Raw genomic sequence first — 25,376 nt, 5'->3', positions numbered from 1 at the left:
CTCTCTCAGCTCATACATGCACACATACAGGCATGACACTGGCATGAACAGAGAGATAGGCACACGCACAAAAGGAAGAGCCCACAAAGAATCATGTGCGTGTCAGACACAGACTCTGGTTCTGTGTCAGAGCCGCCCCCGCCTGGCGCCATAGCGACAGGCCAAGGTGTCCGGTGGGTGGACTGGAGGCAGACCCTCGCTTGGGGCCCATAGGGTGTATGAGAAGAGGGTTAGCTCTGGCCCCTCCGCCCTACCCTATCCTACCCCCCCGCGCCCAAAACACCTTTAGAGATGACCTATTCCACCCGCTTATCGGGCTGACAAGAGCAAAGTGTCCGGGTAGCCTAGTATTTCTCAACACCCGCAAACACCGCTCCAGATATTTATAGCAGGGCTCAGCGGAGGAAGAGGGGAATAGGGGGAGTGTGGTGGAGGAGGGGGGGGGGGCAGGTGGGGGAGCAGCCTTCCTACATTGTGTTGGTGGGGGAGCAGCCTTCCTACATTGTGTTGGGGGGCAAAACAGAACTAAAGCTCTGGTCCTAAATAAAAATAATTATGGCATAATATCATGTAGAAAACTCGAGTCACATTTTTTTCAGGCAGATTCAGTCACTTCCTGGCTAGCAATGGATGATGGGTAACTGAGTGTCATAGCTACAGGGACCATCAACATTCCAATACCGTTCCCATTACTATGGATACCTTATACAATGGCCTAGATCACTACAGTAAAATCCCATTCCTATAGGGGCTTCCCGAATCCTCTGAGAAAAGAGCACGGTGTTGTTAGGTTGTGATTTACAGCATCACTTCATCATTTCGGGCTCCCGCAGTGGTCTAAGGCACTACATCTCAATCTAAGAGGTGCCGCTACAGTCCCTAGTTCGAATCCAGGCTGTATCACATCCGGAGTGATGTGAGAGTCCCATAGGGTGGCATCTGGGTTTGGCAAGGGTAGGCCGTCATAGTAAATAAGAATTTTGTTCTTAACTGACTTTCCTAATTAAATAAAGGTAAAAATAGAACAAAAAAACACTTGACTGAGTTTACAGTAACCATCCGGTCTATACATAACCTAACAGTAACCATCCAGTCTATACATAACCTAACAGTAACCATCCAGTCTATACATAACCTAACAGTAACCATCCGGTCTATACATAACCTAACAGTAACCATCCAGTCTATACATAACCTAACAGTAACCATCCAGTCTATACATAACCTAACAGTAACCATCCAGTCTATACATAACCTAACAGTAACCATCCAGTCTATACATAACCTAACAGTAACCATCCAGTCTATACATAACCTAACAGTAACCATCCAGTCTATACATAACCTAACAGTAACCATCCAGTCTATACATAACCTAACAGTAACCATCCAGTCTATACATAACCTAACAGTAACCATCCAGTCTATACATAACCTAACAGTAACCATCCAGTCTATACATAACCTAACAGTAACCATCCAGTCTATACATAACCTAACAGTAACCATCCAGTCTATACATAACCTAACAGTAACCATCCAGTCTATACATAACCTAACAGTAACCATCCAGTCTATACATAACCTAACAGTAACCATCCAGTCTATACATAACCTAACAGTAACCATCCAGTCTATACATAACCTAACAGTAACCATCCAGTCTATACATAACCTAACAGTAACCATCCGGTCTATACATAACCTAACAGTAACCATCCAGTCTATACATAACCTAACAGTAACCATCCGGTCTATACATAACCTAACAGTAACCATCCAGTCTATACATAACCTAACAGTAACCATCCAGTCTATACATAACCTAACAGTAACCATCCGGTCTATACATAACCTAACAGTAACCATCCAGTCTATACATAACCTAACAGTAACCATCCGGTCTATACATAACCTAACAGTAACCATCCGGTCTATACATAACCTAACAGTAACCATCCGGTCTATACATAACCTAACAGTAACCATCCAGTCTATACATAACCTAACAGTAACCATCCTGTCTATATATAACCAAACAGTAACCATCCAGTCTATATATAGATCCTAACAGTAACCATCCAGTCTATACATAACCTAACAGTAACCATCCAGTCTATACATAACCTAACAGTAACCATCCAGTCTATACATAACCTAACAGTAACCATCCGGTCTATACATAACCTAACAGTAACCATCCAGTCTATACATAACCTAACAGTAACCATCCAGTCTATACATAACCTAACAGTAACCATCCGGTCTATACATAACCTAACAGTAACCATCCAGTCTATACATAACCTAACAGTAACCATCCGGTCTATACATAACCTAACAGTAACCATCCGGTCTATACATAACCTAACAGTAACCATCCAGTCTATACATAACCTAACAGTAACCATCCAGTCTATACATAACCTAACAGTAACCATCCAGTCTATACATAACCTAACAGTAACCATCCAGTCTATACATAACCTAACAGTAACCATCCAGTCTATACATAACCTAACAGTAACCATCCGGTCTATACATAACCTAACAGTAACCATCCAGTCTATACATAACCTAACAGTAACCATCCAGTCTATACATAACCTAACAGTAACCATCCAGTCTATACATAACCTAACAGTAACCATCCTGTCTATACATAACCTAACAGTAACCATCCAGTCTATACATAACCTAACAGTAACCATCCGGTCTATACATAACCTAACAGTAACCATCCAGTCTATATATAGATCCTAACAGTAACCATCCAGTCTATACATAACCTAACAGTAACCATCCAGTCTATACATAACCTAACAGTAACCATCCAGTCTATACATAACCTAACAGTAACCATCCAGTCTATACATAACCTAACAGTAACCATCCAGTCTATACATAACCTAACAGTAACCATCCAGTCTATACATAACCTAACAGTAACCATCCTGTCTATATATAACCAAACAGTAACCATCCAGTCTATATATAGATCCTAACAGTAACCATCCAGTCTATATATAGATCCTAACAGTAACCATCCAGTCTATATATAGATCCTAACAGTAACCATCCAGTCTATACATAACCTAACAGTAACCATCCAGTCTATATATAGATCCTAACAGTAACCATCCAGTCTATACATAACCTAACAGTAACCATCCAGTCTATACATAACCTAACAGTAACCATCCAGTCTATACATAACCTAACAGTAACCATCCAGTCTATACATAACCTAACAGTAACCATCCAGTCTATACATAACCTAACAGTAACCATCCTGTCTATATATAACCAAACAGTAACCATCCAGTCTATATATAGATCCTAACAGTAACCATCCAGTCTATATATAGATCCTAACAGTAACCATCCAGTCTATACATAACCTAACAGTAACCATCCAGTCTATACATAACCTAACAGTAACCATCCAGTCTATACATAACCTAACAGTAACCATCCAGTCTATACATAACCTAACAGTAACCATCCAGTCTATACATAACCTAACAGTAACCATCCAGTCTATACATAACCTAACAGTAACCATCCTGTCTATACATAACCTAACAGTAACCATCCAGTCTATACATAACCTAACAGTAACCATCCAGTCTATACATAACCTAACAGTAACCATCCAGTCTATACATAACCTAACAGTAACCATCCAGTCTATACATAACCTAACAGTAACCATCCAGTCTATACATAACCTAACAGTAACCATCCGGTCTATACATAACCTAACAGTAACCATCCAGTCTATACATAACCTAACAGTAACCATCCGGTCTATACATAACCTAACAGTAACCATCCAGTCTATACATAACCTAACAGTAACCATCCGGTCTATACATAACCTAACAGTAACCATCCAGTCTATACATAACCTAACAGTAACCATCCAGTCTATACATAACCTAACAGTAACCATCCAGTCTATACATAACCTAACAGTAACCATCCAGTCTATACATAACCTAACAGTAACCATCCAGTCTATACATAACCTAACAGTAACCATCCAGTCTATACATAACCTAACAGTAACCATCCAGTCTATACATAACCTAACAGTAACCATCCAGTCTATACATAACCTAACAGTAACCATCCTGTCTATACATAACCTAACAGTAACCATCCAGTCTATACATAACCTAACAGTAACCATCCAGTCTATACATAACCTAACAGTAACCATCCAGTCTATACATAACCTAACAGTAACCATCCAGTCTATACATAACCTAACAGTAACCATCCAGTCTATACATAACCTAACAGTAACCATCCAGTCTATACATAACCTAACAGTAACCATCCAGTCTATACATAACCTAACAGTAACCATCCAGTCTATACATAACCTAACAGTAACCATCCAGTCTATACATAACCTAACAGTAACCATCCTGTCTATATATAACCAAACAGTAACCATCCAGTCTATATATAGATCCTAACAGTAACCATCCAGTCTATATATAGATCCTAACAGTAACCATCCAGTCTATATATAGATCCTAACAGTAACCATCCAGTCTATACATAACCTAACAGTAACCATCCAGTCTATATATAGATCCTAACAGTAACCATCCAGTCTATACATAACCTAACAGTAACCATCCAGTCTATACATAACCTAACAGTAACCATCCAGTCTATACATAACCTTACAGTAACCATCCAGTCTATACATAACCTAACAGTAACCATCCAGTCTATACATAACCTAACAGTAACCATCCTGTCTATATATAACCAAACAGTAACCATCCAGTCTATATATAGATCCTAACAGTAACCATCCAGTCTATATATAGATCCTAACAGTAACCATCCAGTCTATATATAGATCCTAACAGTAACCATCCAGTCTATACATAACCTAACAGTAACCATCCAGTCTATACATAACCTAACAGTAACCATCCAGTCTATACATAACCTAACAGTAACCATCCTGTCTATACATAACCTAACAGTAACCATCCAGTCTATACATAACCTAACAGTAACCATCCTGTCTATACATAACCTAACAGTAACCATCCAGTCTATACATAACCTAACAGTAACCATCCAGTCTATACATAACCTAACAGTAACCATCCAGTCTATACATAACCTAACAGTAACCATCCAGTCTATACATAACCTAACAGTAACCATCCAGTCTATACATAACCTAACAGTAACCATCCTGTCTATACATAACCTAACAGTAACCATCCAGTCTATACATAACCTAACAGTAACCATCCTGTCTATACATAACCAAACAGTAACCATCCAGTCTATATATAACCTAACAGTAACCATCCAGTCTATATATAGATCCTAACAGTAACCATCCAGTCTATATATAGATCCTAACAGTAACCATCCAGTCTATATATAACCTAACAGTAACCATCCAGTCTATATATAGATCCTAACAGTAACCATCCAGTCTATACATAACCTAACAGTAACCATCCAGTCTATACATAACCTAACAGTAACCATCCAGTCTATACATAACCTAACAGTAACCATCCAGTCTATACATAACCTAACAGTAACCATCCAGTCTATACATAACCTAACAGTAACCATCCAGTCTATACATAACCAAACAGTAACCATCCAGTCTATATATAACCTAACAGTAACCATCCAGTCTATATATAGATCCTAACAGTAACCATCCAGTCTATATATAGATCCTAACAGTAACCATCCTGTCTATATATAACCAAACAGTAACCATCCAGTCTATATATAGATCCTAACAGTAACCATCCAGTCTATATATAGATCCTAACAGTAACCATCCAGTCTATATATAGATCCTAACAGTAACCATCCAGTCTATACATAACCTAACAGTAACCATCCAGTCTATATATAGATCCTAACAGTAACCATCCAGTCTATACATAACCTAACAGTAACCATCCAGTCTATACATAACCTAACAGTAACCATCCTGTCTATATATAGATCCTAACAGTAACCATCCAGTCTATATATAGATCCTAACAGTAACCATCCAGTCTATATATAGATCCTAACAGTAACCATCCAGTCTATACATAACCTAACAGTAACCATCCAGTCTATATATAGACCTAACAGTAACCATCCAGTCTATACATAACCTAACAGTAACCATCCTGTCTATATATAACCAAACAGTAACCATCCAGTCTATACATAACCTAACAGTAACCATCCAGTCTATACATAACCTAACAGTAACCATCCAGTCTATACATAACCTAACAGTAACCATCCAGTCTATACATAACCTAACAGTAACCATCCAGTCTATATATAGATCCTAACAGTAACCATCCAGTCTATACATAACCTAACAGTAACCATCCAGTCTATACATAACCTAACAGTAACCATCCTGTCTATATATAACCAAACAGTAACCATCCAGTCTATATATAGATCCTAACAGTAACCATCCAGTCTATATATAGATCCTAACAGTAACCATCCAGTCTATACATAACCTAACAGTAACCATCCAGTCTATACATAACCTAACAGTAACCATCCAGTCTATATATAGATCCTAACAGTAACCATCCAGTCTATACATAACCTAACAGTAACCATCCAGTCTATACATAACCTAACAGTAACCATCCAGTCTATACATAACCTTACAGTAACCATCCAGTCTATACATAACCTAACAGTAACCATCCAGTCTATACATAACCTAACAGTAACCATCCTGTCTATATATAACCAAACAGTAACCATCCAGTCTATATATAGATCCTAACAGTAACCATCCAGTCTATATATAGATCCTAACAGTAACCATCCAGTCTATATATAGATCCTAACAGTAACCATCCAGTCTATACATAACCTAACAGTAACCATCCAGTCTATACATAACCTAACAGTAACCATCCTGTCTATACATAACCTAACAGTAACCATCCAGTCTATACATAACCTAACAGTAACCATCCAGTCTATACATAACCTAACAGTAACCATCCAGTCTATACATAACCTAACAGTAACCATCCAGTCTATACATAACCTAACAGTAACCATCCAGTCTATACATAACCTTACAGTAACCATCCAGTCTATACATAACCTAACAGTAACCATCCAGTCTATACATAACCTAACAGTAACCATCCTGTCTATATATAACCAAACAGTAACCATCCAGTCTATATATAGATCCTAACAGTAACCATCCAGTCTGTATATAGATCCTAACAGTAACCATCCAGTCTATATATAGATCCTAACAGTAACCATCCAGTCTATACATAACCTAACAGTAACCATCCAGTCTATACATAACCTAACAGTAACCATCCTGTCTATACATAACCTAACAGTAACCATCCAGTCTATACATAACCTAACAGTAACCATCCAGTCTATACATAACCTAACAGTAACCATCCAGTCTATACATAACCTAACAGTAACCATCCAGTCTATACATAACCTAACAGTAACCATCCAGTCTATACATAACCTTACAGTAACCATCCAGTCTATACTTAACCTAACAGTAACCATCCAGTCTATACATAACCTAACAGTAACCATCCAGTCTATACATAACCTAACAGTAACCATCCAGTCTATACATAACCTAACAGTAACCATCCAGTCTATACATAACCTTACAGTAACCATCCAGTCTATACATAACCTAACAGTAACCATCCAGTCTATACATAACCTAACAGTAACCATCCAGTCTATACATAACCTAACAGTAACCATCCAGTCTATACATAACCTAACAGTAACCATCCAGTCTATACATAACCTTACAGTAACCATCCAGTCTATACATAACTTAACAGTAACCATCCTGTCTATACATAACCTAACAGTAACCATCCAGTCTATACATAACCTAACAGTAACCATCCAGTCTATACATAACCTAACAGTAACCATCCAGTCTATACATAACTTAACAGTAACCATCCTGTCTATACATAACCTAACAGTAACCATCCAGTCTATACATAACCTAACAGTAACCATCCAGTCTATACATAATCTAACAGTAACCATCCAGTCTATATATAGATCCTAACAGGAACCATCCAGTCTATACATAACCTAACAGTAACCATCCAGTCTATACATAACTTACCAGTAACCATCCAGTCTATACATAACTTAACAGTAACCATCCAGTCTATACATAACCTAACAGTAACCATCCACTGAGTCTATGAGTCAGTGACAGCTTGAGATGAAATCTGTTTTGGAGTACGACCTCTAAGATGAGTCTAATGCACATGAGGCAGAGGACAAGTCTAGTCCTGTGTTCCTCGCATTCATTGATTTAGCGTAATAATGATAGTGAGAGACAGCAGGCAATACCAACGGCTCAATTCTGATAGTGAGAGACTGCAAGGCAATACCAACGGCGCAATTCTGATAGTGAGAGACAGCAAGGCAATACCAACGGCGCAATTCTGATAGTGAGAGACTGCAAGGCAATACCAACGGCTCAATTCTGATAGTGAGAGACAGCAAGGCAATACCAACGGCTCAATTCTGATAGTGAGAGACTAAAAGGCAATACCAACGGCTCAATTCTGATAGTGAGAGACAGCAAGGCAATACCAACGGCTCAATTCTGATAGTGAGAGACAGCAAGGCAATACCAACGGCTCAATTCTGATAGTGAAAGACAGCAGGCAATACCAACGGCTCAATTCTGATAGTGAGAGACAGCAAGGCAATACCAACGGCTCAATTCTGATAGTGAGAGACAGCAAGGCAATACCAACGGCTCAATTCTGATAGTGAGAGACAGCAGGCAATACCAACGGCTCAATAGTGATAGTGAGAGACAGCAGGCAATACCAACGGCTCAATTCCGATAGTGAGAGACAGCAGGCAATACCAACGGCTCAATTCCGATAGTGAGAGACAGCAGGCAATACCAACGGCTCAATTCCGATAGTGAGAGACAGCAGGCAATACCAACGGCTCAATTCTGAGCAGCTCAGCTCCCTCCCCCGTCTCTATTTACCCCCATTAGTACACAATGTCAACATGATAACAACAAGAATGACATGACAATCTAACTAGACAAACTGAACCAGAGTACATTGTAAGGCTTTGGTTCCCTCCCAAATGTTGTTCAGTCTCTGCTCATTGAGTTTCATTTTGAAACCCTAAAACAGACAAGTGTTGGTGGAGCTGTGAGCGTCCCATCAGAAAGGATATGAGTGTACTAAAACCTTTATTGATGCTCTTCTAACAGGATGAAAGGGGTTAAAAATATAGAGTGCAGACGTGGCACTAAATCGGAAGATGGCCTTCCCTTTGTTCAGTACTATAAATGTCTGTGGAGAAACAGGAAGCGAGAGAGACAAAGAGAGAGAGGAAGAACGTGAGAGACAGAGGGGGTGAGGGAGATTGAAAGAGAGAGAGATGCATCATGGTTAAGGGCAATATGGCATGACAATAAATGTGTACAATAAACTTGCAGTGGCAACAACCACACACTGACAGTACATCCACGCACACACACATACACACATGCACACGCACACACACTCGAACACATACACACACACAAACAAACAAAATCACTGATTACATTGCAAGTCCCCCATGCTGGTACTCTCTGCTCTGTAAAATGTCTTTACACTCAGTGTGTCCGATGTAGGGTTGCATAACTTACCCAAAAAGCCCATATTTTCCAGAAATACTACATTTCCTGCCTATTCCAACCTGATTCCGGGAATGTTACAACAGGGATTCGTGGAAAACCTGGGAATTTGTGGATATTTACCAGAATTTTGCAACCCTAGTCCAGTGTATTTAGACCTCAAAACAGACTCATCCCAAGCCTTCATCCACATCCCAAGCCTTCATAGTCATCTGAAAACATCTCTTAAACTGTAGTTCATATAGTACCAGCAGGTTTATCCACTCTCTCATAGTCTGTCGGTGTTGGCTTGCATAGACCTATTGGATTATCAAATGGCCTGGGCCAAGTTAAGGTAAACAATAAGAGGTTGTTTTGGTTTGGTTTATTTGTTCCATTCCTCTACAAAACCTTTGGGAAATTAGCAGGAGCTCTTATCCTCTGGAGGAGAGGTAGGAGAAAGAGAGTGAGAAAGATAAAATGAGAGAGACAGAGAGAGAGAAAGAGGTGCAGGACAGATGGGGAGAGAGAGATTGAGGGGAGAGAGAGAGAGAGAGAGAGGTGCAGGGCAGATGGGGAGAGAGAGATTGAGGGAGGGGGAGAGAGAGAGAGAGAGAGAGGTGCAGGACAGATGGGGAGAGAGAGATTGAGGGAGAGTCAGAGAGAGAAAGAGAGAGATAGAGGGAGGGAGGGGGGGTGTAGGAGGGATGGGGAGAGAGATTGAGGGAGAGAGAGGAGGAGGGGAGGCAGAAACATTCAGGAATACAGAGGAAAGTGAGGTGAGGACCCACAACTGTATCCAGTTGACATGTCCTCTATCCCCAGAACAACTGTCTATCCCCAGAACAACTATCTATCCCAAGAATAACTATCTATCCCCAGGAGAACTCTCTATCCCCAAGAGAACTATCTATCCCCAGCACAACTATCTATCCCCAGGAGAACTATCTATCCCCAAGAGAACTATCGATCCACAGGAGAACTATCTATCCCCAGAATAACTATCTATCCCCAGGAGAACTATCTATCCCCAAGAGAACTATCTATCCCCAAGAGAACTATCTATCCACAAGAGAACTATCTATCCCCAGGAGAACTATCTATCCCCAGAATAACTATCTATCCCCAGAATAACTATCTATCCCCAGAATAACTATCTATCCCAGAATAACTATCTATCCCCAGAATAACTATCTATCCCCAGGAGAACTAGCTATCCCCAGGAGAACTAGCTCTTCAGCCTCCCTCTGTATCCTCCAGCAAACCAAAGCTCCAGACTGATGAATTTTGAAAGGCCAATTTTAAAACTGAGCACCTTAAAACCAGTACTCTAGCCTCTGTCCTTTTCACATACTGTACCGGTACAATTTCCACTCCCTGGGAAGCTGATTAAATCAAATCAAATGTTATTTCCTCAATTGCTACATACTCAAATCAATTAATTTCAACTGATGCCACACCAACTACAGCCATAGCTGTCAGTTCAATTTGATTTATCCACCAGCTTAAAAGCTTATTATTCACATCCTGGAATACACGTTTTTCTCATCTACAGTCCTACAGTACCCCCAGGGTTGCACATTCTTGTTCCAGCACTAACACACCTAATTCAACTTATCAAGGGGCTTGACGATAAGTCGAGTAGTTCAATATGGATGTGCTAGTGCTGGAACAAAACTGTGCCACTCTGGGAGGTATACTGTAATGCATACCGTGTAGAATGACTCGATGAGGCACCCTCCACCACTACACAGTGGGGGGAGACACAAACCCATTTCAAAACTCTTTTTAAGGAAGAAGGACTGTGTGAGAACCAGAATGGTGCCAACAGTAAACCATTGTCTGTCTGTCTGTCTGTCTGTCTGTCTGTCTGTCTGTCTGTCTGTCTGTCTGTCTGTCTGTCTGTCTGTCTGTCTGTCTGTCTGTCTGTCTGTCTGTCTGTCTGTCTGTCTGTCTGTCTGTCTGTCTGTCTGTCTGTCTGTCTGTCTGTCTGTCTGTCTGTCTGTCTGTCTGTCTGTCTGTCTGTCTGTCTGTCTGTCTGTCTGTCTGTCTGTCTGTCTGCCTGATCCTTCTATTCGTAAATCAGTCCTACCTTTTGCATCCTCAGAACACATACATGTGCAGACACACACATCCTGAATCAGCAGCCCAAACAGGCCCAGTCACAGGGCCCAAAAATGGGTATGGGGAGTCCTTTCAACCTGCCTCAAAGGCCACAGCCAGTTTCCATTAGGACGGATGACACACACACACACACACGCACCCACACACGCACACACACGCACACACCATTTCAGAGGCTTTATATAAGGAGGGTCACTGTGAGTACACCAGAGATGTGTTTCAGAAGGGGAAATTGGTTGAGATGAATAAAAGCACACAGGAAGATGTTCCAGTAATTGGAATGGTACTAAAGAGGAAATCCTTCAAGGAGGTCCAATAGACAAAGGAAGCGATGTCAGTGATGATATAAGAAGTGGCATGCTCTTAGAAACACATTTAACACTGGCATTCGAACACAAGTATAAGGACCCTTGAGAGAGACACCCACCACCTCACGCTCACGCTCACACACAATCACACACCCACACAGCCCCTCTCATTCTCCCACCAACCATCACCCCCAGTGCTCACTCTCTGGTTCTTGAAGTAGAATGGGTCAAAGTCATCCAGTGGGACTCCCACCAGGCCGGCGGGGATGTCGCCGAAGATGCGTGGCAGCTGTTTGCCGGCCTCCAGGTCGGCCCGGGGCCGGGGCAGTTCCACGTCTCCCAGGTCCTCTTGGTAGTGCTTGGTACGCCGGGCCTCCTCCTCAGCGATCCGCTGCTCCACGGCAGCCAGGGACTCCCGGGTGAACCGGTGCAAGCTGTCAGGACCCGGTGGTAGCAGCAGGGTGGCCATCTTCTCATCCTGAGTCACCTGTCCTAGGGTTGACTTCACCAGCTACCAGGGGGGGAGAGTGGAAGGAAAGAGAGAGAGAGAGGGAGAGTAGCGAGTAGGGAGGAGGTGATAGGGAGAGGGAGTAGGGAGGGGGAGATAGAAAGAGACAGAGAGAGGTAATCAACAGGGCAGTCACACAGGAGTATCACTCCTAAATGCAGACCTGAGTTAACATAGACCACTTTCCTGCAGTCAAATAACCAAATCGCCCTCTAGTGGCCTCATGGGTGGAATGTTATTCATCTTTTTCATAACATCATAATAAATAAACATTAAAAAAAGAAACATTAAAAATCTGGTATTTCTATGTAAAACACTTTTATTATATGTCAGTCTTTTGTGATGTACAGTCCAGTCGGAAACTATTCAGACCCCTTGAATCTTTACATTTTGTTACATTACAGCTGTATTCTGAAATGGATGAAATAGTTTTTTCCTGTCATCAATCTACACACAATACCCCATAATGACAGAGCAAAAACTGGTTTCTAGACATTTCTGCAAATTCATTAAAAAAATATACAATTTACGTAAGCATTCAGACCCTTTACTCAGTACTTTGTTGAAGCACCTTTGGCAGCGATTACAGCCTCGAGTCTTATTGGGTATGACTCTACAAGCTTGGCACACCTGTATCTGGAAAGTTTCTCCCATTCTTCATGGTGGTTCCAAATTTCTTCCATTGAAGAATGATGGAGGCCTCTGTGTTCTTGGGGACATTCAAAACTGCAGAAAGGTTTTGGTACCCTTCCCCAGATCTGTGCCTCGACACAATCCTGTGTCAGAGCTCTACGGACAATTCCTTCAACCTCATGGCTTAGTTTTTGCTTATATAGACTGGTGTGTGCCTGTCCAAATCATGTCCAATTCATCACAGGTGGACTCCAATCAAGTTGTAGAAACATCTCAAGGATGATCAATGGAAAAAGGATGCACCTGAGCTCCATTTCAAGTCTCAGACCAAAAGGCCTGAATACTTATGTAAATAAGGTATCTGTTTTTTCTTTGTAATACATTTGTAAAATTTTCAAAAAATACAGTTTCTGCTTTGTCATTATGAAGTATTTTGTGTAGATTGATGAGAAAAATGTTTTATTAAATCCATTTTAGAATAAGGCTGTAATGTAACAAAATGTGGAAAAAGTCAAGGGGTCTGAATACTTTTCGAATGCACTGTGTACAAAATGTAATATTGGGATGCAAAGTCAAAACATAATGCATTTTCAACTCTGTATCTGACATGGTACAAGTGTCTTATTTTCTTGAAGCTCGTAACCATGTGTGTGAGGTGAATACTTTTGTTTCAAAGTAGACTTGTTTAAGACTATCAAGAAACACTGTGTGACACTGATTCAGCCCACTGCAGCAAAAGGTCCTATTTGTAATGTACAGATAGACCAAGCTTGGGGGGTTTATCATAACGAAACGGTTGTCATTGTCATTGATATTGCCTCCCCTTCACTCTCATCATCACTTCAGCCGAGGACAGTTATTCTGTCGCCAAAATAGATTGTGCCACTATTGTGTTATGCGTGGTGTGGGTGTGTAATGGTGTGTGTGTTTGTGTGCGTGTGCGTGGATGCCTGTACACGTGTTTGTGTGGGTGCACAAACTTCCGTGCACAAACAGACCATGCCATCTGTTTTGTATTCTAATTGAATGATCGGACAGGCCTCATTTTTCATCCATTCATGCGTTTCTTCACGTTATTCCTTGTGGGAGTCCACATCAAAAGAGCACCTGATGTCCCATTACCTCAGCTTACAACCCCAGTCCATCAGAGTCTGGAGACTTATACAGTCTTTCAACCAGGTAGCAATCTGCTCACTAGAGAATAAAATATCGAAATAATCACTGTAGCCACTTTAGACCTGTCTAAGTCCTTACCTATACGGTTCCATATTAATGCAGGCTCAGAAGATGACAACTTCATTGAAAATATAGACTATTTGGTAACACATCCCATGAATATCCTTTTCATATAATGCGAACACATTCATAACGTTTTACACAACATAGGTGACAATAACTGCTCATAAAGTGTTACTGAATGTTTTTAATCAGAAATCACTGTCTGGGTCAATAACCCCATGGAAAAAAAGTATAAAATGCAGTACTTCAATGAGTGTCAACCGTACATTAAGATATTATACATGTTATACAATATATCAGGCCTGACCTGCATTAAAGCCTATGACATAAATATCCCCTCGTGTTTTGCAGCTTTATAAACAGGTTAAATCAATCTGTGTGTGATTCCATGGCCTTTGTGTGGCCCCCTGCGCCTGTACACCATGCATGTGAAGTCCCGCCTTTTACTTCCATACCATTTCAGCTATTTACTGCCCCGGACCCTGATGCAACGGACATTGTGCAGGGCTGAACAAAACGCCAGTACGCTTGGCTTGCTTTTCTCTCTCTCGCAGCATAATCTCAACCAACGTTGCGCCCGCCTTTGCTTTGACAGAATTCTGCCTCGCTCATGTGTCCATGTTTTCACAACCAGCACCGGTTATTCCCATGTCTCTTTTTGATACCCATTTTTATAACCCATATAATTATCTTCGTAACCACCAGTACAGGATTCATGTGTATTTGGGAAAATATTAGAGATAAAGATCATTCAAAGAGTTACTCATGTATTGTTGGGTGTCATAAATGAATAAATGAAATTGTTAAGCGTGTGCATGTGCAGTGTACATCAATGGACGCCTCCGCTTCTAATGCTTTGTAGTTATGGAGCCCAGAGATGCTATCTGAAGAGACAAGACACCTAACGGAGCGAAGAGAAAAGGCACCCCAGACTTGGACATCCTGATAACACATTAACATTGTTGCAGAATGACTGTTCTGTACTGGACATTCAACACAAGCAACAAATGCAATGCTTATTTACTTTCTCCATTTAGAAGAGGAACAAATCCTAGTGGGTTCTTTGGCTGTCCGCAAAGGATATCCCCTTTTGGTTCCAGGTAGAAAGAACCCTTTTGGTTTGTAGAAAGGGTTCTACATGGGGACCAAAAGGGTTCTACCTTGAACTAAAAAGGGTTCTTAAAAGGGTCCTCCTATGGGGACAGCCGATGAACCCTTTGAGGTTTTAGATAGCACTTTCTTTTTATCGTGCAGTAAAAAAAAATAAGATATAGTACTGCGTATAGGCATTTGCGGACTCATTCAATAAGAAACACTACTTTTCCATTTCTGCTGCAAAATATATTTTTTAAACGTGCCCAAATACTGTGGGTCCAATTACCTGAATGTATTATTTACATTGATTGTCACTCGTGCCTGGTGGTCAGGGCTGCCTTTGTTCCCAACACAAATCAGAGACCTGGTAACCCTGGTAACCCAATCACAGGTCACCCCCAAGGAGGTTACAGAGCACACACACACACACACACACACACACACACACACACACACACACACACACACACACACACACACACACACACACACACACACACACACACACACACACACACACACACACACACACACACACACACAACCTCTGTGTTCATTATTTGGGAAGCTACCGCCAGGGCCCCCTAGGCCAGTCCAGATGATGGAATCACGTAAGTATACCACAACATTTTGTTTAAAGCATTATAAAAACAGCGTTATTTCTGCTCTGTTAATGTAAAGTCTAGCACCCTGTAGTCTAGTGATCTCTAGTCTAGTGACCTGTAATCTAGTGACCTGTAGTCTAGTTTCCTTTAGTCTAGCACCCTATAGTTTAGCACCCTGTAGTCTAGTGACATATATTCTAACACTCTGTAGTCTAGTGACCTGTAGTCTAGCACCCTGTAGTTTAGCACCCTGTAGTCTAGCGACCTGTAGTCTAGTGACCTGTAGTCTAGTTTCCTTTAGTCGAGCACCCTATAGTTTAGCACCCTGTAGTCTAGTGACATATATTCTAACACTCTGTAGTCTAGTGTCATGTAGTCTAGTGACCTGTAGTCTAGTGACCTGTAGTCTAGTTTCCTTTAGTCTATCACCCTATAGTTTAACACTCTGTAGTCTAGTGGCATGTAGTCTAGTGTCATGTAGTCTGGCAACCTGTAGTCTAGTGACCTGCAGTCTAGTTTCCTTTAGTCTAGCACCCTGTAGTTTAGCACCCTGTAGTTTAGCACCCTGTAGTCTTGTGACATATATTCTAACACTCTGTAGTCTAGTGTCATGTAGTCTAGTGATCTGTAGTCGAGTGACCTGTAGTCTAGAACCCTGTAGTTTAGTACCCTGTAGTTTAGTACCCTGTAGTCTAGTGACCTGTAGTCTAGTTTCCTGTAGTCTAGCACCCTATGGTTTAGTACCCTGTAGTCTAGTGACCTGTAGTCTAGTTTCCTGTAGTCTAGCACCCTATAGTGTAGTACCCTGTAGTTTAGTGACCTGTAGTCTAGTTTCCTGTAGTCTAGCACCCTATAGTTTAGTAACCTGTTGTCTAGTGACCTGTGGTCGAGTGACCTGTAGTCTAGTACCCTATAGTTTAGCACCCTGTAGTTTAGTGACCTGTCGTCTAGTGACCTGTAGTCTAGTTTCCTGTAGTCTAGCACCCTATAGTTTAGTACCCTGTAGTCTAGTGACCTGTAGTCTAGTTTCCTGTAGTCTAGCACTCTATAGAGTAGTACCCTGTAGTTTAGTGACCTGTAGTCTAGTTTCCTGTAGTCTAGCACCCTATAGTTTAGTACCCTGTTGTCTAGTGACCTGTAGTCTAGTGACCTGTAGTCTAGTACCCTATAGTTTAGCACCCTGTAGTTTAGTGACCTGTCGTCTAGTGACCTGTAGTCTAGAACCCTATAGTTTAGTACCCTGTAGTCTAGTGACCTGTAGTCTAGTGACCTGTAGTCTAGTTTCCTTTAGTCTAGCACCCTATAGTTTAGTACCCTGTAGTCTAGTGACCTGTAGTCTAGTGACCTGTAGTTTAGTGACCTGTAGTCTAGTGACCTGTAGTCTAGCACCCTATAGTTTAGTACCCTGTAGTCTAGTGACCTGTAGTCTAGTGACCTTTAGTCTAGTTTCGTTTAGTCTAGCACCCTATAGTTTAGTACCCTGTAATCTAGTGACCTGTAGTCTAGTGACCTGTAGTCTAGCACCCTATAGTTTAGTACCCTGTAGTCTGGTGACCTGTAGTCTGGCACGCTGTAGTCTATCACCCTGTAGTTTAGTATCCTGTAGTCTAGTGACCTGTAGTCTAGTTTCCTGTAATCTAGCACCCTATAGTTTAGTACCCTGTAGTCTAGTGACCTGTAGTCTAGTGACCTTTAGTCTAGTTTCCTGTACTCTAGCACCCTATAGTTTAGCACCCTGTAGTCCAGTGACCTGTAGTCTAGTGACCTGTAGTCTGGTGACCTGTAGTCTAGCACCCTGTAGTCTAGTGACATGTAATCTGGTGATCTGTAGTCTAGCACCCTGTAGTCTAGTGACATGTAATCTGGTGATCTGTAGTCTAGTACCATGTAGTCTAACACCCGGTAGTCTAACACCCTGTAGATATACACCCTGTAATTTTACACCCAGTAGTCTGGTGACCTATAGTCTAACACCCTGTAATTTGACACCCAGTAGTCTGGTGACCTGTAGTCTAGCACCCTGTAGTCTAACACCCTGTAGTCTAGCACCCTGTAGTCTAGACACCTGTAGTCTAGCACCCTGTAGTCTAGCACCCTGTAGTCTAGCACCCTGTAGTCTGACACAATGTAGTCTAACACCCTGTAAATATACACCCTGTAATTTAACACCCAGTAGTCTAGTGAGCTGTAGTCTAACACCCTGTAGTCTAACACCCGGTAGTCTAGCCCCCTGTAGTCTTCTACCCTGTAGCCTAGCACCCTGTAGTCTAGCACCCTGTAGTCTAGCACCCTGTAGTATTGCGCCCTGAAGTATTGCACCCTGTAGTCTAGCACCCTGTAGTATTGCACCCTGTAGTCTAGCACCCTGTAGTCTAGCACCCTGTAGTATTGCACCCTGTAGTCTAGCACTCTGTAGTATTGCACCCTGTACTATTGCACCCTGTAGTCTAGCACCCTGTAGTCTAACACCCTGTAGTATTGCACCCTGTAGTATTGCACCCTGTAGTCTAGCACCCTGTAGTATTGCACCCTGTAGTCTAGCACCCTGTAGTATTGCACCCTGTAGTCTAGCACCCTGTAGTCTAGCACCCTGTAGTCTAGCACCCTGTAGTATTTCACCCTGTAGTCTAGCACCCTGTAGTATTGCACCCTGTAGTCTAGCACCACCCTGTAGTCTAGCACCCTGTAGTCTAGCACCCTGTAGTATTGCACCCTGTAGTCTAGCACCCTGTAGTATTGCACCCTGTAGTCTAGCACCCTGTAGTATTGCACCCTGTAGTCTAGCACCCTGTAGTCTAGCACCCTGTAGTATTTCACCCTGTAGTCTAGCACCCTGTAGTATTGCACCCTGTAGTCTACCACCCTGTAGTCTAGCACCCTGTAGTATTTCACCCTGTAGTCTACCACCCTGTAGTCTAGCACCCTGTAGTATTTCACCCTGTAGTCTAGCACCCTGTAGTATTGCACCCTGTAGTCTAGCACTCTGTAGTATTGCACCCTGTAGTATTGCACCCTGTAGTCTAGCACCCTGTAGTCCAGCACCCTGTAGTATTGCACCCTGTAGTCTAGCACCCTTTAGTATTGCACCCTGTAGTCTAGCACTCTGTAGTCTTGCACCTTGTAGGACCAGCACTCAGCATATCTGGAGTTAATGAAATGTAAAGGACAGCTTGTCAGGCTTGACCAAGAGCCCGTTTAGGCAAATGCAATTCCCTCCAAAAATAGGGTTGATCCACTAAAGTGCACTATGTAGGTCACTAGGGGTATTGAACAAGTTAAATGGGCCTCGGATTCATTTCAAAGGCTGGCTGCCTGCGCCACTCGGGTACTTTCAGCTGCAGCACTTGGGCGCAGGCGTCTAAAGAGAATACTGAACAAAAGGGAGAGGGGGGAGATAGGGTTTACCTGAGGATAGGAACATGTAGCTTGTGGCCCTGATGTTGATGGTTTAGAACAGCTTGCCTATTGCACACACACACACACACACACAGACAGACACACACACACACACACACACACAAACACACACACACGTGTGTGTTCTCTCTGTTTCTTTCTCTCTCTCTCTCTCTAGAATTAGGAATCATGTTAGCTGCACTTCTATCCGAAATGTTATGAACATTGAACACACCCTAGCTAACACATCCTGACATTGAACACACCCTAGCTATTGTTCCATAACCCAGGGAATCCCTATTAAATCAGAAATTAACCTCAGACATAAATTCATTATTTATATAACCATTATTTTAACATGCTGTCCCATCGAGGTCAAAATAACGCTTTTGCAAGGGAGACCTGGCCCCTAACTTCAGCGCTCGGGTCAAGTCCACCACCCCACTACCCCACAAACCCTCTGCCCTCACCCCAAACCCGCCTAGCCTGAGACTGGGGATTGACCTGGTATCCCTTTGGGAAATCAAAATAAAGAGCAACACATGGAGGAGCAGTGTACCAGCGGTGCCAGAGGCTGTCAGCCTAGGGCCCAGTCAGGGCCTCTATCCAGCATATCCAGCTGAAGCTTAGAGTCACTTGACAGGCTGTCAGCATTATTCATCTAGGTTTCCTATTAGACCATTACAACTGGGATGTAAGAAGAGTCATCAGCCTGAGGGGACTGAATGGGCCTGTAGCATGACTCGTCTTTAGACCTTTGGTCATTCACGCTTCACCATTGCATGGTAGCCTGGATGGGGATGAAGATAAGAACCATTATTTGTAGCGTTATAGTGCAATTGCCAATTTATTCTAGGATTCAAACAGAGTAAACCACTCCAGATATCTCTTGAGATGGACAGAGGCTTGGGTGCATGTGCGTGCACGCATCACATTCTCACACTCACAAACCACGGTCAACAGAGACAGAGGAGGTATTCTTCGTCATAAGTGTGTGGTGCACCTCGAACCCTGATGCTTAGTTTTCAAAGAAACCAGTGATTAGGAAAAACACTTAGCCATTCGTTGCTGTAAATCAGCCCACAAAATACAGGCGTGGTTGAACTGATTCCATAGTCACTGTGATGAGGGGGAAAGGATGATGGTTCATCAATGTTGCCGACGTCTTAACCGACGGCTTCTTTATCATCAGTTAGTTATAATTGAGACCTTATATCCCTAGAGGATTACAGCTTGTCTGTAATCGATCTCCGTTCTTTCAAGACACACACACACACACAAACCGCATACACACAGATACACACAAATGCATGCACAGTGCATACACACACTGACCCTCCCCCCAAAAACGTTACATGCTTCATTAACAAGGGGATGGAGGCAAAAACACGTTCATCAATGACTGGTGACCCCCTCAGATTACTGAACCCTCTGTCTAATCAACTCACTTGCTTTGACCACAGAGGAAGAGAAGAAAAGAGAGGAGGAGAGGAAAAGATGAGAATTGAGAGTAAATTAAGAACTAAAGAGGCTTGAAGGGCAACCTGGCCTCAGAGCCTTACGAAACATACTTTACGTATTTCTGAGCACCTCCAAAATGTATAATACCTACCAATAATAGGTAGTTACTTTAGACAGAAACAAAAGAAGGGAGGTTGGTCGCGGAGGATGGGTGGGTGTAATTCGTGACCATCTAGCATTCCAAAGGTTGAGTGTTTGTGTCGCGGACAAATATAGCATTTTAGCTAACATTTCCCCTAACCCTTACTCTAAACTCAACCCAATTCACCTATCCTGCTACATAAATTCACCTAACCATTGTCATTAGTTACACTAACCGCCAACGTAAACTCTCCCTGTAATTCTCCTTGGTCGTTATGACGCAACAAGCAACCTGGTCTCAGAGAAAGCTATAATACTATACGCCCTCCAAGACATATTATAAGTGACTTCATCCAAATCGTATGCTATTGTACGACCGGGTAAGACGTAAAATACTATACACTAAGTACACCAAACATTAGCAACACCTTCCTATTTTTGAGATGCCCCCACCCCTTTTGCCCTCAGAACAGCCTCAATTCATCAGGACATGGACTCTACAAGGTGTTGAAAGCGTTCCTCAGGGATGCTGGCCAATGTTGACTCCAATGCTTCCCACAGGTCTGTCAAGTTGGCTGGATGTCCTTTGGGTAGTGGGCCATTCTTGATACACACAAGAAACTGTTAAGTGTGAAAAACCCAGCAGCATTGCAGTTCTTGACACAAACCGGTGCAACTGGCACCTACTACAATTTAAAATATTTTGTCTGGCCCATTCACCATCTGATTGGCACACATACACAATACACTTTTCAATTGTCTAAAGGCTTAAAAATCATTCTTTAACCTGTCTCCTCTCTTTCGTCTACACTAACTGAAGTGGATTTAACAAGTGACATCAATATGGGATCATAGCTTTCACCTGGATTCACCTGGTCAATCTATTCCATGGGGAGAGTTCTTAATGCTTGGTATACTTAGTAACCGTCCTCTAATTCATATGATTTTGTACGACTGCTATTCATTTCATGACATAACTAACGTAATGGATTTACATACAGATTAAAATGAAATACCCTGAGACCACGTTGTGAATGGGGGGGTTTCACGTAGGGGTAGTTGATTTGGGAAGTCAGACTCCGACGCCGCTTGTGTGTGCGTTTATAATCACTGTTTGATTATTCAAATGTTTCCTTGGTGTTCTTGCTTCATAGTTGATTGTTGATTTGTTTGACAGGGTTTTTTCCTTCTTTTTATCAGCTTGCTTGGTCCCATGGGGCTGTGGGAGGCTGAGTTGCTGTGTAATGATGTGGGAAGATTTTGCCCCACCTCTTTATTCCTTTTCTCTCTGTCTTTCACAATCCATGACTGTCTCTCTCTCTCTCTCTCTCTCTCTCTCTCTCTCTCTCTCTCTCTCTCTCTCTCTCTCTCTCTCTCTCTCTCTCTCTCTCTGTCATGTTTGTCATTTATTGTCATGTCTTGTCCCTGTGCTCCCCATGCTATTCGTTTCCCTCTGCTGGTCTTGTTTGGTTCTATCCCTCTCTCTCCCCCTCCCTCTCTCACTCTCTCGCTCTCTCTTCTCTCTGTCGTTCCGTTCCTGCTCCCAGCTGTTCCTATTCCCTAATCATCATTTAGTCTTCCCACACCTGTTCCCGATCCTTTCCCTGATTAGAGTCCCTATTTATTCCTTTATGATCCGTTCCTGTCCCGTCGGTTCCTTGTATTGTATTCACCATGCCGTGATTGCGTTTCGCCCTGTCCTGTCGTGTTTTTGCCGTGATTGTGTATCACCCTGTCCTGTCGTGTTTTGTGCCTTCATCAGATGCTGCGTGTGAGCAGGTGTCTCAGTCGACTACGGCCTGCGCCTACCCGAAGCGACCTGCAGTCTGTGGCCGCTTCTCCAGTTGTTTCCCCTCTACAAGTCTAGAGGAATTCTGTTATTCCGTTTTGGACTTTAATAAACTCTGTTTCTGTTAAGTCGCTTTTGGGTCCTCTTTTACCTGCATGACAGAAGGAACCGACCAAGGAATGGACCCAGCGACTTCAGACGCTCGTTACACTGCCGTCGAGATCCAAGGAGCCATGCTCGGCAGACACGAGCAGGAATTGTCTGCTGCTCGCCATGCCGTGGAGAACCTGGCCGCTCAGGTTTCCGACCTCTCTGGACAGTTCCAGAGTCTACGTCTCGTGCCACCTGTTACTCCCTGGCCTGCCGAGCCTCCAGAACCCAGGGTTAATAACCCACCTTGCTACTCCGGGCAGCCCACTGAGTGCCGCTCCTTTCTCACGCAGTGTGAGATTGTGTTCTCTCTCCAACCCCACACATACTCTAGAGAGAGAGCTCGGGTTGCTTACGTCATTTCACTCCTTACTGGCCGGGCTCGAGAATGGGGCACAGCTATCTGGGAGGCAAGGGCTGATTGCTCTAACAAATTCCAGAACTTTAAAGAGGAGATGATTCGGGTTTTTGACCGTTCAGTTTTTGGTGGGGAGGCTTCTAGGGCCCTGGCTTCCTTATGCCAAGGTGAACGGTCCATAACGGATTATTCCATTGAGTTTCGCACTCTTGCTGCCTCTAGTGAGTGGAACGAGCCGGCGCTGCTCGCTCGTTTTCTGGAGGGACTCCACGCAGTGGTTAAGGATGAGATTCTCTCCCGGGAGGTTCCTTCAGATGTGGACTCTTTGATTGCTCTCGCCATCCGCATAGAACGACGGGTAGATCTTCGTCACCGGGCTCGTGGAAGAGAGCTCGCATCAACGGTGTTTCCCTGCTCCGCATCGCAACCATCTCCCTCCTCTGGCTTTGAGACTGAGCCCATGCAGCTGGGAGGGATTCGCATCTCGAATAAGGAGAGGGAACGGAGGATCACCAACCGCCTGTGCCTCTATTGCGGAGTTGCTGGACATTTTGTTAATTCATGTCCAGTAAGAGGCCAGAGCCCATCAGTAAGCGGAGGGCTACTGGTGAGCGCTACTACTCAGGTCCCTTCATCTAGATCTTGTACTACTATGTCGGTCCATCTACGCTGGACCGGTTCGGGTGCTACATGCAGTGCTTTGATTGACTCTGGGGCTGAGGGTTGTTTCATGGACGAAGCATGGGCTCGGAAACATAACATTCCTTTCAGACCGTTAGACAGGCCTACGCCCATGTTTGCCTTAGATGGTAGTCATCTTCCCAGTATCAAATTTGAGACACTACCTTTAACTCTCACAGTATCTGGTAACCACAGTGAGACTATTTCTTTTTTGATTTTCCGTTCACCGTTTACACCTGTTGTTTTGGGTCACCCCTGGCTTGTATGTCATAATCCTTCTATTAATTGGTCTAGTAATTCTATCCTATCCTGGAACGTTTCTTGTCATGTGAAGTGTTTAATGTCTGCCATCCCTCCCATTTCTTCTGTCCCTACTTCTCAGGAGGAACCTGGCGATTTGACAGGAGTGCCGGAGGAATATCATGATCTGCGCACGGTCTTCAGTCGGTCCCGAGCCAACTCCCTTCCTCCTCACCGGTCGTATGATTGTAGTATTGATCTCCTTCCGGGGACCACTCCTCCTCGAGGTAGACTATACTCTCTGTCGGCTCCCGAACGTAAGGCTCTCGAGGATTATTTGTCTGTGTCTCTTGACGCCGGTACCATAGTGCCTTCTTCTTCTCCGGCCGGGGCGGGGTTCTTTTTTGTTAAAAAGAAGGACGGTACTCTGCGCCCTGCGTGGATTATCGAGGGCTGAATGACATAACGGTTAAGAATCGTTATCCGCTTCCCCTTATGTCATCAGCCTTCGAGATTCTGCAGGGAGCCAGGTGCTTTACTAAGTTGGACCTTCGTAACGCTTACCATCTCGTGCGCATCAGAGAGGGGGACGAGTGGAAAACGGCGTTTAACACTCCGTTAGGGCATTTTGAGTACCGGGTTCTGCCGTTCGGTCTCGCCAATGCGCCAGCTGTTTTTCAGGCATTAGTTAATGATGTTCTGAGAGACATGCTGAACATTTTTGTTTTTGTCTATCTTGACGATATCCTGATTTTTTCTCCGTCACTCGAGATTCATGTTCAGCACGTTCGACGTGTTCTACAGCGCCTTTTAGAGAATTGTCTCTACGTAAAGGCTGAGAAGTGCTCTTTTCATGTCTCCTCCGTTACTTTTCTCGGTTCCGTTATTTCCGCTGAAGGCATTCAGATGGATTCCGCTAAGGTCCAAGCTGTCAGTGATTGGCCCGTTCCAAGGTCA

General features: G+C 43.0%; 1 protein-coding gene across 1 annotated transcript in view; it reads right to left on the bottom strand.

Moving 5' to 3' along the window:
• Positions 1-25,376, bottom strand: part of scn5lab (sodium channel, voltage gated, type V-like, alpha b) — a 216,934-nt gene that overhangs the window by 164,390 nt on the left and 27,168 nt on the right. The window contains 2 exon segments of the mRNA XM_046355765.1: positions 9,265-9,383; positions 12,326-12,634. Coding sequence (XP_046211721.1) covers positions 9,265-9,383; positions 12,326-12,592 — 386 coding nt within the window. The 5' untranslated portion in view covers positions 12,593-12,634.

This window comes from Oncorhynchus gorbuscha, linkage group LG07, assembly GCF_021184085.1.
Source record: "Oncorhynchus gorbuscha isolate QuinsamMale2020 ecotype Even-year linkage group LG07, OgorEven_v1.0, whole genome shotgun sequence".
NCBI lineage: Eukaryota > Metazoa > Chordata > Actinopteri > Salmoniformes > Salmonidae > Oncorhynchus > Oncorhynchus gorbuscha.
This window is presented reverse-complemented; position numbering and strand designations above follow the sequence as displayed.